This window comes from Ctenopharyngodon idella, chromosome 5 (genome assembly GCF_019924925.1).
Source record: "Ctenopharyngodon idella isolate HZGC_01 chromosome 5, HZGC01, whole genome shotgun sequence".
In the NCBI taxonomy this organism is placed as follows: Eukaryota; Metazoa; Chordata; class Actinopteri; order Cypriniformes; family Xenocyprididae; genus Ctenopharyngodon; species Ctenopharyngodon idella.
The window spans coordinates 10766251-10784515 of NC_067224.1; the positions used below are offsets into that span (position 1 = coordinate 10766251).

General features: G+C 36.7%; 1 protein-coding gene across 5 annotated transcripts in view; it reads right to left on the reverse strand.

Annotated features, from left to right (window-relative positions):
- Window positions 1-18265, reverse strand: part of taf6 (TAF6 RNA polymerase II, TATA box binding protein (TBP)-associated factor) — a 75999-nt gene that overhangs the window by 56949 nt on the left and 785 nt on the right. The window contains exons 1-5 of one of the 5 annotated variants that reach the window (XM_051893804.1): window positions 17688-18258; window positions 16281-16442; window positions 1544-1630; window positions 1253-1406; window positions 663-719 (exon numbers count right to left, since the gene is read on the reverse strand). In XM_051893804.1, coding sequence (XP_051749764.1) covers window positions 663-719; window positions 1253-1406; window positions 1544-1630; window positions 16281-16436 — 454 coding nt within the window. In that variant the 5' untranslated portion in view covers window positions 16437-16442; window positions 17688-18258. Of the gene's footprint in view, window positions 1-662; window positions 720-1252; window positions 1407-1543; window positions 1631-16280; window positions 16462-17687; window positions 18259-18265 lie in introns of those variants that run through there. The other 4 variants (XM_051893801.1, XM_051893800.1, XM_051893803.1 and 1 more) reach the window with 4 other exon arrangements.

An 18265-nucleotide genomic window follows, 5' to 3' on the forward strand; every position in this document is an offset into this window, starting at 1 on the left:
GGCAAATAACAAACTGTAACAACTAAATAGTCTTTATTCACACATAATAACCCCAAAAAATTGGTATATTTAACCAATTAAAATAAAATTAAATAAAATAACTAATATATATATATATATATATATATTTTTTTTTTTTTTTTTTTTGTATGGCCTCGATAACAGCTTGCAATCTTGCTGGCATTGTTTTCATGCACTTTTCCACAGTCACTTTTTTTTAATTGACTTTCAAATAGTTTCTAGTTGTTCCCAAAGACTTGCTTTTGTTGAAACTTTTGTGCAATCTATCTTTGAATCCATTAAATCACAACAATAATTATATTTCAGCATTAGAAACACTACTGTGACTAAAGAGCCTACACATACTGGTGTAGATTAACCATTACAGAAACATAAAAAATTATTTTGGTAATCACCAATCCTGTTAGTTTAGGGCGGCTGTGGCACAAACCTTACATTGGTTGGTGGTCTAATAAATTTGTTAAGCACTGTATATACTACAATAATAGTATGATTTGAATATGAGCTTTATCTTTATTGCAGTATACTGCAACATTAGTATGATTTGAATATGAGCCTTATTGCAGTATAATAATCCAAACATATTCCCTTATTCGATACCAAGGTAAAGCAAATGAAAGAAACAGCCAGAAAACTCTTACCTGGAGGTGGGTTCTCTGGTATTGCAGGCTGGACACCATCAATGCTTAACCAATGAGCTTAAAGACAGAGACAACAGGCTATTTTCTTCTTTGCTTACGTGGGAAACAATTACATTCACAGACAACAAATACAGCATGCAAATAGCGCTCCTCACACAATGCACATCGGAGACTTGACTCACAATTTATTTAGTCTGATGTTAGCATGTTGCTAAGCTAACGATACAATGCTCATTATAAACACGTAAAAAACAAAAGTAAACAGCACAAAAAATAATGGCCTAAGTAGTTTATTTTTAATTAGATTTTCAGCACTATAAAAAATATTTTTAGGTTATTTTTCCACTTGTTTACTAAGCTCACTTACAATGCATTTTGGGAAGGACACATTTGATGCTACCTTAGTATTTAGCAAAAACAAGGTATTCTAAAAGGCAAGAAAAATTATGCTGTGTTCCTTCTGGAACAGCTTTTGAGTCAGGACAGTGTCTATAATGCTATATAAAGCAAGCAACTCACTATGCATGGTATAGAGCTTGCATCTAAATAGCAAATAATTTGGTTTCATATGAGAAATGTTTGTTAATTACCTTTGAGTGAAACATCAAGAGGAACTCGAGGGAGGGGCGTGTTAATGATGTCACTAAGATCCACTTCCTTTTCTTCATAAAAGTGCAATTCTCTGCCGCCTCCACTTGCAAAACGAAACGGGATGAACTCTTGAGACTGGAATCCATACAGTGGCTAAAGGAGACAAGAAAAATTAAAGAAAAAGTTGCTATACATATGAAAAATAATTTGTGAAGGGTACTGAATGTTGTGGTTCACAAAGCATGAGTTCGAGAAAACAAACAACTCTCACTTCATTTCAGTTTTCTTACCTCCACGTTTTTTAGTTTAAGAGCATGGTCAATGTCACCAGTCGTAAGTTTGCGTCTTTTCCCATGGTGCATAAACTTTAGTGCATCCTGTGGGAGATATCACATCAACACTTAAACAACACCTTCAGCTTTTCTGTGCAATCTCTCAAATGGAAATGAATGCACATTCCTGCAAAAAGATATTATCACTTGATTATTATATCCTGCCATCATATGATTATTTGATGTAAAAACTAACATTCTGCATTTTACATTCCATCCGCATATTTCAAATAAGGGTGGTTGAAACAAATATAGTGTTTTCCACAGGATTTTTTGAGGCAATGGTGGGTGAGCATCGAAGAACTTTGCAACCATGGTAGTAGCCTTTTTATCAAAAGTCCAAAAACCTCTCCAAACAAGTTATCCAAGTGTTTACATAAAATTAGATAAAATAAGTAACAAGTAATAAGATCCTGGTTGAGGAGTGATGATCTTCCAGCTCTGTTTCAGCTGTGCGCTCTTATTCTATGGTGCATGGTAAATCAAGACCTGTCAATCTGAGCAATCAATCCAATCCAATCACGTTCCAGCTGTAAAACAGGGTCCAACTGGTCTTTACACATCGTCCCTACCCACAATACCAGAGATCAAGTTTCCATTGGTTGAACTTTAAAGTGATGCTGGAAAACACTTCTTCGGATCCTGGAAATCCTATAGCTTTAGCCAAGCAGCATGTCATGTCACTCCAAGAGGATTTTTTAAAATCTATGCATCATGTTATGTTGGGAGTGGGCAACCTGTTCTAAATAAAGATGTGTGATTTACTATGGTTTAATAGTCTGCTCAACCTCCAAGATCTTTACACCTCCAGAGTGAGAAAAGGGGCTAAGACCTAAGAATTGCTAATCACTCTAGACCCCACACATCCAGCCCACCTTCTCTTTGAACTGTTGCCCTCTGGCTGACGCTACAGAGCACCAACCACCAGAACAGCCAGGCACAAGAACAGAAGTTTTCTGTCGCAAGCTATATTCAGCCTAAACAATTAAAAACTTCCATAATATACACTGTCTACAATAACTGTACATTTGTGCATAACATCTAAAAATTGCACATTTGTAAATTACATAAACTGTACACTTGTAAATAACATATCTGTACATTCATTAAAAAACAATTATTTTTCTCTCTAGTTTCTACAAATGTATTATATTGCATTATTTAAACTTTTGTTTTCTTATATTATTTTTATATTTCATCTCTACTGTGTAATTCCTATTATTGTCTGCACTATGTCTGTACTTTCTTCTGCACTGGAAGCTTCTGTCGCCAAGACAAATTCCTTGTGTGTGTAAACATACTTGGCAATAAAAGGTCTCTGATTTTGATTACTAATGTTTTGCAAAGTTACAAAACAAAACATGGCGCAATAGCCTCATCTGTATACATGCACTGCAACTTTTCATACAAATATTTGCCATAGTTTGGTCACAAACTGAAACAAATATGCTTTTTGTATTCTGCTAGTTGAAACCTTTTCAACGATATATGACAAAAGACACATTTTCAAGTAAATCAGTCATTTTTTCATGCTATGAAAATGATGGACCTCTAATATTTTAGCAAATTTAAAAGCAGTTGATAAGAGTTGGTCATATTCCTTATTTTCACTGTAATGCCAAGCTACTAAGCTTTAAAATGACACAGGCTATCCTGTGTTGTTTAACTGGCGGAAGATCTAAAACATAAGTTTGTTACAAACGAATGTTTGAGCATTTATTTTTATTTTTTTATATTTCAAAATGTATTTTGCCCAATTACAGCAGTGAGGGTTTACTTCAGTTTCTACAAGGTATCACCCCTTGAAACTGAGTTTTTCCCCAGAGAGTGAAAATTAAAATGGAAAATTATCATTTTTACAAACATTAGACCTTATTTTATAAACACACCGAGAAACATATAAAAATCTGAAACTGCATTTCATGACTCCTTTAAAAAAAACAGTACAAGTATGTAAACTATACAGTATAAGTATGCACCCCCTTTTATAATTGGGTATGTGGCTGTGCTCAAAATCAACTAATCATCAAGCTCATGTGAAATATTATACCGGTCTTCACCTGAAGTGACTCTGAATAACTCAAAAAATCTCTGTTGTTCCTGTAAGGTTTTCTGACACCTTCTTGGTTGCATGCTACTACAAGAGCCATGGGACACAAATAGGGCTGTCATGAGATCAGATTTTTCACACCACGGATATCGTGGACAAAAGGATTCACGGTTAAGACGATATATACCCATATCTATAGAAGCCTTGAGAACAAAAACAAAAAAAACAATGTTAGCCAATGTTTAGCCAATGAATTACACCATAGCATACAACAATTACAACAATTGAGACTCTGGTTTCTCTGGCTTCTTTGACACTGCCTAAGAAATAACCAGGAGAAAGAAAATACTGTCAAGTTCAACAGTATTATAAATAAGCTTTAACAACACAACTAATACCTTAACCTGTTAACTTGCATCCCCATTTGGAACCCAAATCCGAGAAATATTTTGGGTAAAAATACTGCAAAACTATTCCTCTCTAAAGATATTTGAAGTAAACATACGATAATCCATAAGTTTTTATCCAAATGAGCACACATTTGGACTAAAAGCCTCAAGGGATGTAAACAGGGCAAAAATTAACACTTGCCAAGCACCAAATGCGAATAAAAATGGGTGTTGATGAGCAGTGTTGGGGGTAATGCATTACAAGTAACTTGAGTTACGTAATCAGATTACTTTTTCAAGTAACCAGTAAAGTGACGCATTACTTTTTCAATTTACAACAAAATATTACTTTTCCAAATAAGTAACGCAAGTTACTTTTTCACATTTATTGACCAACAGCTCTCCTGTGCCCATGTTGAAAGAAATAAAGTGCAGCGGTGTTGCGCTGTGTAAACATGATGGTTATTGTAGTTTTAGACTAAATGTGAACATGCATTTACTCATCTCACTTGCACGAAAACATTCTTTATTCCTCAAAATGAATAAAAAAAACAGTGAAATGCAATCTCAGAATTTTACGCAAACCTGTAATAATCAACTATATTAAATTACACAAATATACTTTATGTAATTTTTGCAATTTATTAACCAATGTATTTGCTGCTGACCTTCAATTACCTATTTCAACCATACTAATAAAATTACTTTAGATTAGATTTAGAAATAAGAATGTTGAACGTCCTTCTCCTGTATCCTATTCTTCTTTAATCCAGAATAGCAGTACAGCTGAAATGTTTGTTTGAGCTGCACCCTCTACTGTACAGGTGTAAATATGAATTTCCTTCAGCCTGAGGCTTATTCATTTCACTTTTGGTGTGAAAGGGCCTTAACAATTGCCAAAAATAGAACATTTTTGTTGTTATTAAAAACAAATCAAGCAAGCCCAGCCCAGGTGAGAAAAAGTAGCATAAAAGTAATGTAATGCATTACTTTTCATAAAAAGTAACTAAGTAATGCAATTAGTCACTTTTTTAGGGAGTAAGGCAATATTGCAATGCATTACTTTTAAAAGTAACATTCCCCAACACTGTTTGCGAGTATCTGAAACTCTTAGAATTCTAACAATGCAGCGTTGTGAGAACACAAATGTGAACGACACTCTGTACAGTCGACGGTCAGTGGTGCATCATCAGGAAAGCTTAAGCCTTTCCACTATAAATATTCAAGCACTAGAACATTCGTTACTCACACGCTATGTGGGAAGTTCAACATCCGAAACATCCAAATTCCGAAGGGCGCGCCCTGAAATGTGCGTCGCAGACAGCGCGCAAATACTAAGTTGAGCTCTCTTTCATGCCTTCCTGTGCTTGAACGGACAAATCCACACAAAATTATGTAAAAAAAAAAAATGCCTGTCCTGGCGAGTATCCTAGTAAACAGTCGTTATGTCTTCAGTTGAGAAAGAAAATGCATGATCCGTGCATGCATTCGGTCTTAAAGTGACAGCATCCTAATAATCCTGCTTCTGTCTGCATTTTTAATGTTAACCAAAAAACAGAGGAGGAAAAAAAAAGAAAGAAAAAAAAAAAAAAAAATCACTCACTGCTCTTGAACTTTAAAAAGGATATGAAGACTATGCAGTATTATTTATTTGATTAGCCTACTTTATTAAATTTCTGTACCTGAAAACTACTGTTAGACCTGCATGAAAAGCACTGTTTATTTACTTTGTATCTTTGTTGCATTGTATATATTTGTGCTATTGATTGTAATTTGATTATTTGTTCTCAATTTATTACTGACTGATTACTTGTCTTTAAAAATGTAGGCTATTAAAATTACATTAATTATGCTAGAAGTTTTAGCTGTGGCATTGAAATTGGAATAGAGGACTGTGAATTTTCACTAGTACTAAAAACATTGGTGTCATAACTGCCTGTTTTTGTTTCATGGCTGGTAAAAAATAGGCCATGTCACCGGCCATTGGCAGGTGTGGCAAAAAGTTAGTTTTAGGTCCTGGATGTAAATATAACAAAACACAGAAAGGTGTCAGCAGTTAACAGGTTAATGTAACATTTCACGATGCAAAATAATTGCAACTTACTCTCTGTAGGCTATAGTGGTGAAATCCACAGGATGATGTACATTGAGATGGGTGAACAGTTTGCTGGTAATACCCCTTTTGTGCTCACTGTTGGAAAGTCCTGCAGACTGCAGTGTCTAACTAGTCATTTTCTTTAAATCCAAAAAAACTCCATACTGGCGAGCTTACTATTTTGGAGTGTGGGTAGAGACTCTCCCCTGTCTTATCAGATTTTGTAGTAGCTGCACACGCTGCGTCTTCTGCTTTATGACAGATAGCAGCGATAAGGTTCAATATCGCCACCTATTGTACTTTGGGATGTCAACCAGGTACCGGTGCTGGATTATTTACATGTCATCATATTATCATAGATGTACTATTCATTTTAAATATTACTGTTATCGGCAATACCGGTATATTGTCACACCCTTAACACAATATCGATATTTCATGTTTTGAATATCATGGTTATCCTCAATACCAGTATATCGCAAAACCCTAGACAAAAAAAAAAAAAAGGTTATTGTGGGATCTCTGTAGAAAGGTATCGCTCAGTTGAGGGCTACAAAAAAAAATCCAAGGTATTAGCTATACCATGGAACACAATTAAAGGGTTAGTTCACCCAATAATGAAAATTCTGTCATTACTTATTCACACTCATGTCGTTCCACAGCCATAAGACCTTCATTCATCTTTGGAACACAAATTAAGATATTTTTGATATGTCTGAACGCAGGCTCAGTATTGGCAGAGGCTGTTTACGTGGACAGCATGACGCATTCGTGACACGTCAGAAGTCAGTCATTAACAAGTGGAGAAAGTTGAAAATGAAAAGAACCTTCACCTTTCAGCATGGCAATGATCCAAAACACACATCAAAATCAACAAAAGAATGGCTTCAGCAAAGAAAGAATTAATGTTTTGGAATGACCTGCCAGAGCCCAGGAGATGCCCTCACAATTTAGCAGATCTGGAATGTTTTTGCAAAGAAGAGTAGGAAAATATTCCCAAGTCAATAATTTACAAACAAATTTACATTTACATTTAATCATTTAGCAGACACTTTTGTCCAAAGTGACTTACAAACGAGAACAATAGAAGCAGTTGAACCAACAAAAGAGCAGCAATATGCAAGTTCTGTGACAAGTCCCAGTTAGTTTAGCACAGTGTACTTAGTAAGGTGCACACTTGCAGTTAGTTATTCCAAGCAGGGATGCAACGATCTAATATTCAGTATCGGTATCTGCTCCATTACTTCAATTTTTGCCGGATCAGGTATCGGTCAGACAGGACCGATCCAAATACAATACTGTTGTTACTGTTAAGCTTCACAAAATGCGAAAGCACATTGTAAAGTAAGCAACATAAAAGTTTTTGAAAACTATATTCCAAGTCCTCCAAAGCTATTTGATAGCTTAATGTGGGGGACAGATGAGTATTTATGTTGTTAAAGATAGGGTAGGCAATTTTGGAGAGGCTAGCAATAGCAAGCAAACTTTGAAAGCATGAGATCCAACCCTCCCTTCAGAGCACTCTCCAAAGGTACACCTCCTTCAACACACATGAATGCACACAGCAGAGTCTGCAAAGCACCACGAGATGAGAGACGATGTTAAATTACCTCATGTCTCAAAGCATATACCATTGCAATAATAATTAAAGCTGCAAGCAGCGATGAAAGGGCCCTCGCACCCGTGCCACCGCCACCCGGTGGCTTTAGGAAAACAGAGCATGGTGGGCAATATGCATTTAAGTATATAAATATAGGAGGACTACGTCATTCATTTGTGTTTGCCACACTTCCTGCTACCAGCTGTTGGCGATATGACTATAACTAAATTTTGGCATGTAGATGTCTTCAGGCCAGGGCACTTATCAAACATGTGAAGTTTAAGACAGATTACACATTGTATGCTTGAGTTACAACAACTTCCTGTTTCATGATGATAATAGCATGCTTTAGCACTCAGCTAAGTGTTGCTAGCATGTTTTAGAACATTTGTAGCATGTTTAACATTCAGTTGCATAATTTAATATGTTGCTAGTAGTGCATCACAGTGTTAAACACGTCACTTCTTGTTGCCAGTGGGTGGCGCTATTACTATAACTGAATATTGTCATGTAGATGTGTTCAGGGCAGGACTCTTCTCAAATGTGAAGTTTGGGGCAGATTGGACATTGTATGCCTGAGTTACAACAACTTTCTGTTTCGTGGCGTTAATCACATACATTAGCACTTAGTGTTGCATGATTAGGGGCCAAGCACCGAAGGTGCTATAGCCCCTATTGTAATCGTTAGTTTTATTATTAGGAGCCAAGCACCGAAGGTGCTATAGCCCCTATTGTAATTGTTAGTTTTATTATTATTATTATTATGTTTCCTCACTGGGAGTCTATGGTAGCCCTATGAACGGAACATGAGAAAATGGTCAAATTTGGCACAATTGTAGAGATGCTCATGAAAAGTCATTGAACCAAATTTGGAGTCTCTATGACCAACTCTATAGCGCCACCACCAGTTCAAAAATTCACTATTCTAAAGGTTGTAACATTTGAACCATTTGCTCTATAAAAATCTAATTTAGTACATCTGATTCCTCTCTTCATACTGATGCCAATCAACATCTTACATTAAGACTCTGCCCATTACTCTAGCCGCCATTTTGAAAAGTACAGTATTCCATTTTTTCACTACTCCTCCTTCAAATTTTCTCCAATTTTGTCCAAACTTTGGTCACATGATCTTTGGACCAAGCCGCACAGAAATGACTCAACAGATTTTTTTTATTCATCTTTTTTCAAAAGTTATGATGTCACAAACTTAACAAGGTCAACCCAAAATTGGTTCAGAGGCTGTATCTCGGCCAAACTTTGAGCAATCGAAACAAAAATTGGTACGCTTCATCTGAACCATGATCTGAGGGTCCATATCAAATTTGGGAACAGCGCCACCTACAGTTAATGAGATCTGGAATTTGGCTATTTTGGCCAATAACTTTTGAAGAATTTGTCAGAAAATCATGATCTTAGTGTCTATGGATTCGTTGGGTCATGCCGAATCTGACTATATCAAATTTGTCAACATCGGATGAAACACGTGTCCGCCATTTTGAGTTCTGTCATAAATTGCAATATCTTTTAAACAATTTAACATATCTTCACCAAAATTGGTACATATCAGCACCAGAAGGTCCTGAAGGTACCTGAGAAGTTTGAACACAGTGCCACCTAGTATTCCACAGACATAACGATTTTTGTAAAAATGCTTATAACTTTTGAAAACATTATCCAAAATTTGTATGCTTTATGTCATTTTATTCCCTGGCTTATGCCTATTCAGACGATGTGTCATTTGTCATTTTCCTTAAATGTACCTGTCCGCCATATTGAAGTAAATGAAAAACAGTTTTTTCGCTACTCCTCATAGAAATTGTCAAATTTTGTTCAAAATCGGCTCAGATGATCTTTGGACCGAGCCACACAGAAATGACTGTACAGATTTTTGATATTCACTACCGTTCCCGAGATATTCGTCTCTGAATGTGACCTTGCTTGTGTTTGTTGTCTTATGCTAGTTAGCTTAGCACAGTAATCGCTTAGCATGCTAACCAATTGCCATTCTTTCTAATGTGGTCTTCAGTCATGAGGTTAACCAAAACTTATTTGGCATTATGTAACTTTGCATTCTAATATGGTTAACATGTTATGGAGCTTTTTTTGTGATCTCTTTCTCACACTGAAACCTCTGCTCAGCAGACTGATGAACATGCATGGCTGATTAGCTCAATGTGTTACACCACGGATCCCGAATGCTTTGCGTCATGGGTTCGAAACTCAGTGGGACACATGCCCAGACCGCATGAGGTACTGTGGCAGGAAAAGATGCAGAACTTGTGTCTGTTCTAGGCATTGTGCCTAAAACTAGTCTAATCTGAAGCTGCAACATGCAATTCATTTATGTACAAATTCGTAGTTCTTCTTCTTTCCCCCGAATGGTAGTCAATGAACCAATAGTAGGAAAATTATCAAATTTGGCACACTTGTAGTGATGGTAATTAAAAGTAATTTGACCAACTTTGGAGTATCTAGGACCAACTCTATAGCGCCACCACCAGTTCAACAATTCACTTTTGTAAAGGTTATAACTTTTGAACCCTTTGATCCAGAAAAATGAATCTTAGTACAATTGATTCCTCTCTTTATACTGATCACTTTCAACATCTTACATTAAGACTCCACCCAGTACAGTAGTGGCCATTTTGAAAAGTACAGTATTCAATTTTTTCGCTACTCCTCCTACAAATTGTGTCCAATTTTGTCCAAAATTGGCTCAGGTGATCTTTGGACTGAGCCACACATAAATGACTGAACAGATTTTCTTTATTAATCCTTGTTCCAAAGTTATAATGCTACAGATTGTACTGTACTGCTTGCTGTGCTGCTCTGCTTGGTGTGCTGCTCTGCTTGGTGTGCTGCTCTGCTTGGTGTGCTGTTCTGTTTGTAGTGTTGCTCTGCTTGAAATTCTGCTGTGCTTGCTTTGCTGTGCTGCTCTGCTTGATGTTCTGCTGTGCTTGCTGTGATGCTCTGCTTGCGGTGCCTTCGGTGCTTGGCCCCCGCATTGCTGCTTGCAGCTATATTTATTATTATGTTTCTCCAATGGGAGTCTATGGTAGCCCTATCAACGGAACATGAGAAAATGATCAAATTTGGCACAATTGTAGAGATGCTCATGAAAAGTCATTGAACCAAATTTGGAGTCTCTATGACCAACTCTATAGCGCCACCACCAGTTCAAAAATTCACTATTCTAAAGGTTATAACATTTGAACCCTTTGCTCTAGAAAAATTTAATTTAGTACATCTGATTCCTGCCTTCATGCTGATGCCAATCAACATCTTACATTAAGACTCCGCCCATTACAGTAGCCACCATTTTGAAAAGTACAGTATTCCATTTTTTCGCTACTCCTCCTTTAAATTTTCTCCAATTTTGTCCAAACTTTGGTCACATGATGTTTGTATTAAGCCGCACAGAAATGACTCAACAGATTTTTTTAATTCATCTTTGTTCAAAAGTTATGATGTCACAAACTTAACGAGGTCGACCCAAAATTGGTTCAGAGGCTGTATCTCGGCCAAACTTTGAGCAATCGAAACCAAAATTGGTGCGCTTCATCTGAAACATGATCTGAGGGTCCATATCAAATTTGGGAACAGCGCCACCTACAGTTCATGAGATCTGGAAAATTGCTATTTTGGCCAATAACTGTTGAACAGTTTGTCAGAAAATCATGATCTTGGTGTCTATGTATTCCTTGGGTCATGCCGAATCAGCGGATACTGAATTTGTCAACATTGGATGAAACAAGTGTCCGCCATTTTGAATTGTCATAAATTGAAATAACTTTTAAACTATTTGACATATCTTCACAAGAATTGGTACATATCATCATCAGAATGTCCTGAAGGTACCTAAGAAGTTTCAACACAGCGCCATCTAATGTTCCACAGGTATAATGATTTTTGCAAAAACATTTATAACTTTTGAAAACATTTTCCAAAATGTTTATGCTTTATGTCATTTTATTCCCTGGCTTATACCTATTCCAACGATGTGTCATTTGTCATTTTCCTTAAATGTACCTGTCCGCCATATTGAAATAAATGAAAAACAGTTATTTCGCTACTCCTCCCACAAATTTTGTCCAATTTTGTCCAAAATCAGCTCAGATGATCTTTGGACTGAGCCGCACAGAAATGACTGAACAGTTTTTTGATCTTCGCTACCGTTCCCGAGATATTTGTCTCTGAATGTGACCTTGCCTCTGTTTGTTGTCTTATGCTAGTTAGCTTAGCATTCTAATTGGTTGTTTTGTAAAAAATTCTTCTGTTCCAGATATCGAGTGTTTCCTAGAATGATCTAAACTAAAATTAATAAATATAACATGTGGTGCATTCTTATTAAAAACATCTTCATTGTGAGATCATTTTCACATGAACTAATGAAGTCTGGCAGGTGTGTGTAAGGGTCTGCCCAGTGGAGCAATGAGTTGAGTGTCAGTCACCAGATCCATAGACTGTGGCTTCGAGTCCCATGTAGGGCAACTTTTAAATTGTTTGTAATGTCATTTCAATTCCTTTATTATCCCAATAAGTACTGTACTAGTCTTTCTTCTTCTGATTAGAATTAAATCTATTTTTGTTCATTCTGTGTTCATTTTCATCTCAGCTTCTGGTTTTTTTTTTCTTCCTGCTCCGCATTGCGCTACAACCCAGACATTTTTCTTATTATTTCTTATTCTGTTCATTTTGAGTTCATTCTCACCTCTACTTCTAAACCACCTTTTTTCATGTACATTCAATTCCCGCTGTTTTTGCTCTTCTTGCTCCTCACTGCGCTACAACCCGAACAGTTTGCTCATTATTTCTTATTTCATTTTTCTCATTATTATTTCTTATTTTCAATGCCTTCTGTGCTTGGCCCCGCACTGCTGCTTGCAGCTACATTTTAACGTGTTTCTAGCATGTTTGGTAATTCATGGCATATATTTAAATGTGTTTCAGGGAGTGAATTACAGTGTAAAGCATTCCATTTCCTGTTGCCAACAGGTGGCGCTATGACTAACTGAATATTTGCATGTAGATGTCTTCAGGCCAGGACTCTTATCAAACATGTGAAGTCTGGGGCAGGTTGGACATTGTATGACTGATTTATAACAACTTCCTGTTTCATGGCGAAAAATTTAACGTCGCAAAGGCCTTTATATTAGACTGACCAAATATGATGTTTATCTGATAAAATCTCTAGGAGGAGTTTGTTAAAGTACAACATCTGAAAATGGCAAAAACTGCAAAAATTTTGCAGAGAAAATTCAAAATATATCACTTCCTGTTGGGTTTTCAGATTTTGCTCCCAGGGACTTTTTTGTAGGTATTGGGCTGTTACATGTGTCTACTGAATTTCATACTTGTACGTAAAACATAGCACAACTTACAGAGCTCTTACTTGTACTACCTGACTGCTGCAGCGTTGATAGTGTTGATAGTGTTCACACATAAATGCACAAATCTTAATCTGAGGACGTAAACAGCTCTGGGTAGAACATCATGGGTTGTCATCTCGTAATTACGGTTAAGACATTGCATGAATGCAGCATAAACTTTTTGTTTTGGTTCAGGAGGAACTGTAAAAGGCAGCTGCTTTTTGTTTGTAGCGCTCAGTGACTGTCTGTTTACAACTCTGCATAGCCTTAGCCTACGGAACTCGCTGATGATGTGTGATGTCTCCGCGAGCAGGGTGCGCAGAGGTATGAAAATACAAATGACGACAGGCAGGTGGGACATTGTATCAATGCATTCGGACCGAATGCAATTACTGGACCACTTCTATTATCAATTGCTATCAGGATATGACATTAAAGGTCTGCTACCCGACCGATCAGGCATAACATTATGACTACCTTCTTAACATTGTGTTGGTCCCCCTTTTGCTGCCAAAACAGCCCTGACCCGTCGAGGTATGGACTTCACTAAACCCCTGAAGGTGTGCTGTGGTATCTGGCACCAAAATGTTAGCAGCAGATCATTTAAGTCCTGTAAATTGCGAGGTGAGGCCTCCATGGATCAGACTTGTTTGTTCAGCACATCCTACAGATGCTTGATTGAATCGAGATCTGGGGAATTTGGAGGCCAAGTCAAAACCTCAAACTCGTTGTTGTGCACCTCAAACCATTCCTGAACCATTTTTGCTTTGTGGCAGGGCACATTATCCTGCTGAAAGAGGCCACAGCCACCAGGGAATACTGTTTCCATGAAAAGGTGTACATGGTCTGCAACAATGCTTAGGTAGGTGGTGTCAAAGTAACATCCACATGGATGGCAGGATCCACGGTTTCCCAGCAGAACATTGCCCAAAGCATCACACTGCCTCCGCCGGGCCAGCTTGCCTTCTTCCCATAGTGCATTCTGGTACCATGTGTTCCCCAGGTAAGCGACGCACACGCACCCGGCCATCCACGTGATGCAAAAGAAAATGTGATTGGCGCTTTTGGCGATGGACAGGGGTCAGCATGGGCACCCTGACTGGTCTGCGGCTATGCAGTCACATATGCAACAAACTGAGATGCACTGTGTATTCTGACACCTTTCTATCAGAACCAGCATTAACTTCTTGAGCAATCTGAACTACAGTAGGTCATCTGTTGGATCAGACCACATGGGCCAGCCTTCGCTCCCCATGTGCATCAATGAGCCTTGGCCACCCATGACCCTGTCGCCGGTTCACCTGTTCCTTCCTTGGACCACTTTTGACTGGGAACACCCCACAGGAGCTGCAGTTTTGGACATGCGCTGACGCAGTCATCTAGCCATCACAATTTGGCCCTTGTCAATCTCGCTCAAATCCTTACGCTTGCCCATTTTTCCTGCTTCTAACACATCAACTTGATGTGGACAAATGTTCACTTGCTGCCTAATATATCCCACCCACTAAGAGGTGCCATGATGAAGAGAATCAGTGTTATTCACTTCACCTGTCAGTGGTCATAATATTATGCCTGATTGGAGTATATAGCCTATGTAGTGAAGGTTTGAGTGCCGTCTGCTGTGTTGTGGCCGAAAGTGCGCACGAGAGCGGGAGCACATTTATATATTAATAGAACTGTTTTGCGCATGTGCTCCCTGTCTCTCGCACTGTTTTGGTCACAACACAGCATACAGCACTCAAACCTTAACTATGAGTGCGATAAGACAGGGAAAACTTGTTACAGTGCCAAATGATGCAGGGAAAGCTGCACTGCAACAAATTCTACCGAATAGGAAATATATTCGTCAGTCATACTCCTTGTGTTTGATGGATAACAGGTGAGCCGGGGGGCAGCACAAAATTAGAGGCTACATAAATCTCTAAAATTACTATGCAATAATGTGTGTTAAGTGTAAACTGAGCACAGCGCAAATCAAATAGCCATGCTGCATGCTGTTTGTGTCTCTCAGAAATCTGAGCTTTGTCAAGAGTAGGCTACTATCAATAAAATACTGCATCATAAACATTTTCTACTATTTGATATGCATATTTAAATGTTTTAAACCTTGAGAGACAATATAATAGATGATATAATTCACAAAAGAGTGAAAACTCTATGAATGAAATGAGCACAGCGCATTCGTGTCTGCTAAGAAGTTAGATTAATAAAATAAAAAGTAAAATACACAAATAACATTAAAGGGATAGATCACCCAAAAATGAAAATGATTCCATGATTTACTCACCCTCAAGCCTCAAGTAAATATGACAATCTTCTTTCAGATGAACACAATCGGAGATATATTTAAAAATAAAAATATCCTTAGTCCTCCAAGGTTTATAATGGTTGTGAATGGCAGCCCAATTTTTGAAGACAAAAAAAAAAAAAAAAAATGCACCCATCCATAAAAAAAATGAATCCATATGACTCCAGGGGCTTAATAAAGGCCTTCTGAAGCGAATGGATGCATTTGTATAAGACAAATATCCTTATTTAAAACTTTATAAAGTAAAATAACGAGCACAACAGCCACAATGCCAGTACTACACAATGCCATGACGTTCTACACTGCACCATGACGTACTATGCGCTAACACGTAGTATGTCATGTCATTGTGTACTACGTCACGGAAGTTAACGCTTTTTGGACATACGTATGCGTATGGCTGTCGCGCCGGAAGCTCATTATTTTACTTTAGAAAATTTAAATAAGGATATTTTGTCTTACACAAACGCATCGATTCGCTTCAGAAGGCCTTTGTTAACCCCCTGGAGTCGAATGGATTCATTTTTTTTTTGTCTTCAAAATTGCCATTCACAACCATTGTGTTCGTCTGAAAGAAGATAGTCATATACACCTAGGATGCTTTTTTTAACTGAAAGTAACTTATTTTAATATTTTAAAATATATCAGAGCCATTGTTTTGTCTCAAGATGCACACCAGAGAAACACACCTAGAAAAAAATGTTTTTTTTTTTCTAGGGTACATTTATAAAAGCTACATACAAACAGGTAATATACATTTTAAATATGTCCATGTAATGTGCACAACATTTATTCTTAAAACCTTAATGAAAATGAAACTGTCTTTGTATATTAAGCTTTCACTGTAATATTAAAAAAAATTTAATTGCAATTGTAAATACCTGTGCAATCTCTTTAATCCTGTAGCTAACCTCTTCGCTGAGGGCCAGACAGCTGTCTTCCTGCAGTGAGCCCACACCCACTGACTCCGCCATCGCCTTCATGGATTCAGTAGGGAGGATCACTGAACACAGCTTCTGTCTGCGTTCCTCTGCCATGTCTCACTTTATAGCAGGAAAACAACTACATTTATAAATCAGATATATTCAAATTTCAAGTAACTGTGATCAGTAAATAACACTCTTTCAATTCATTTCCACTGGCAAGAGAAATAGATAACTTTAAGAATGGTCTGCTGAGGTTTTGTTTAAATTTCAAAAATAACTTCTCATAGCCTTTGCATTAATGCCATCGTTTCCAGCAAATTTGTGTTTATGAATGTATAGTTGCCATGGAGTTATAAATAGTTGCATCTTTTTTTATTATTACTTTATTATCATAACTTAAAAACCCTAGTCCAAATACTTTTTAAATAATATTTCATTTTAAAAAAGTTCATTTCTAAAGAAAAAAATCTATATATTAAAATATTATCTACATATATATATATATATATATATATATATATATATATGTATATGTGTGTGTGTATGTAGATAATATTTTATAAATTTTCCATTACAATGTGAATTCACATATTTACAACAGTTGATATAATGAGTGCTATGTTTTCATTGTGTATTACTTGGCCACAGGTTAATGGCAAGATGATTTGTACATTTGTTCACAAAGGTTATATATAGACACTGGACTCAAGTTGCAAGTAAGTTAGTTGTAGTCTACTGATATGGAATTTTAATGTCTGATGCCTAAACAGATTTCCACAGTTGAGTGTAACTGTGGTTGATATAAAGAAAATATATTACAAATGATCCAATTTAATGATAGGAAATTATGCATACATAAGATTTACAAAAAAACATTCGAAAATATAAAACAAGTTTATTTCTAGAATAAGGAGCATTGTATCCTATTGGGAATCATAAGAGACCTACTGAGAACCACGCGTCTACTTATTGGTTTGTTAATTTAGTTACTGGTTTTACAGGAATCCAGAACACTCCTTCTCCGTAATGCATCAAGCAGCATCAACACTTCTTCCAATGTTTAAATCTAATAAAAGGTCTGTCAAATTTAATTTGGCTCCAGAAAATATTCCCTAACAATCAGAAAAGTTTATTCATCTGAATCGAGGTAATGAGTTTTCAAACACATTTTTAAGAAAACTTAATGCGGGATCAAGTACTCAAATACTGATATACTAAGCTGTAAAAAAGTTGTTTATGCACATATTCAAGTGTCTTAAGACTCATTAAGCCCATTATTTATATACAACTAGGGGTAAACATAGACGTTTTCCTGCAATAAAATTGCACAAAAAGCAGAACTGAACTGCATGTCGTTCTTACCTTTAAAAAGATGATGCCGCAATGTTAAAACGATTAAAACTATTTTTAAAAAAGCAAATCCTTTATTAATAACTGCTCACTTTGTGGCTGTGCAGCTACTTGTTTATTTATCCACTGTATTTGTTTTTATATTTATACTCGGTATATCCTGTTTAGCTCCGAACCATTTTTCCGAAAATCCGCCATTTTGAATTTGCTGGAAGGTCCTGAGAGTGCGAACGAAAGATCGAAACGTAATCCCATATAAACAAATTGACAAAAAAACACATTTTAGCGTCATGCCATTTAATAAGGATTATAAAGAATCTAACAAACGATTTACTAACAACTACAGTTAATATTTAATGCAAAAAAACCCAACGTGTATAGGTTTAATTCTTATGCATCTTTCATGATATCGATTGCTTCGTTCATCTGCTAGCCAGTCTGCCGAAGATTACTGCTATCAACAAACGGGTTTTGCAACTACTCATGCCTACAATAATCAAAAGCCATCTTCCTTCAGTGTAAAAATATTCGATTTTATAATAAATTATTGATAATATTATTCACTCGTTGAAATATTTGTTCCTGCAAAA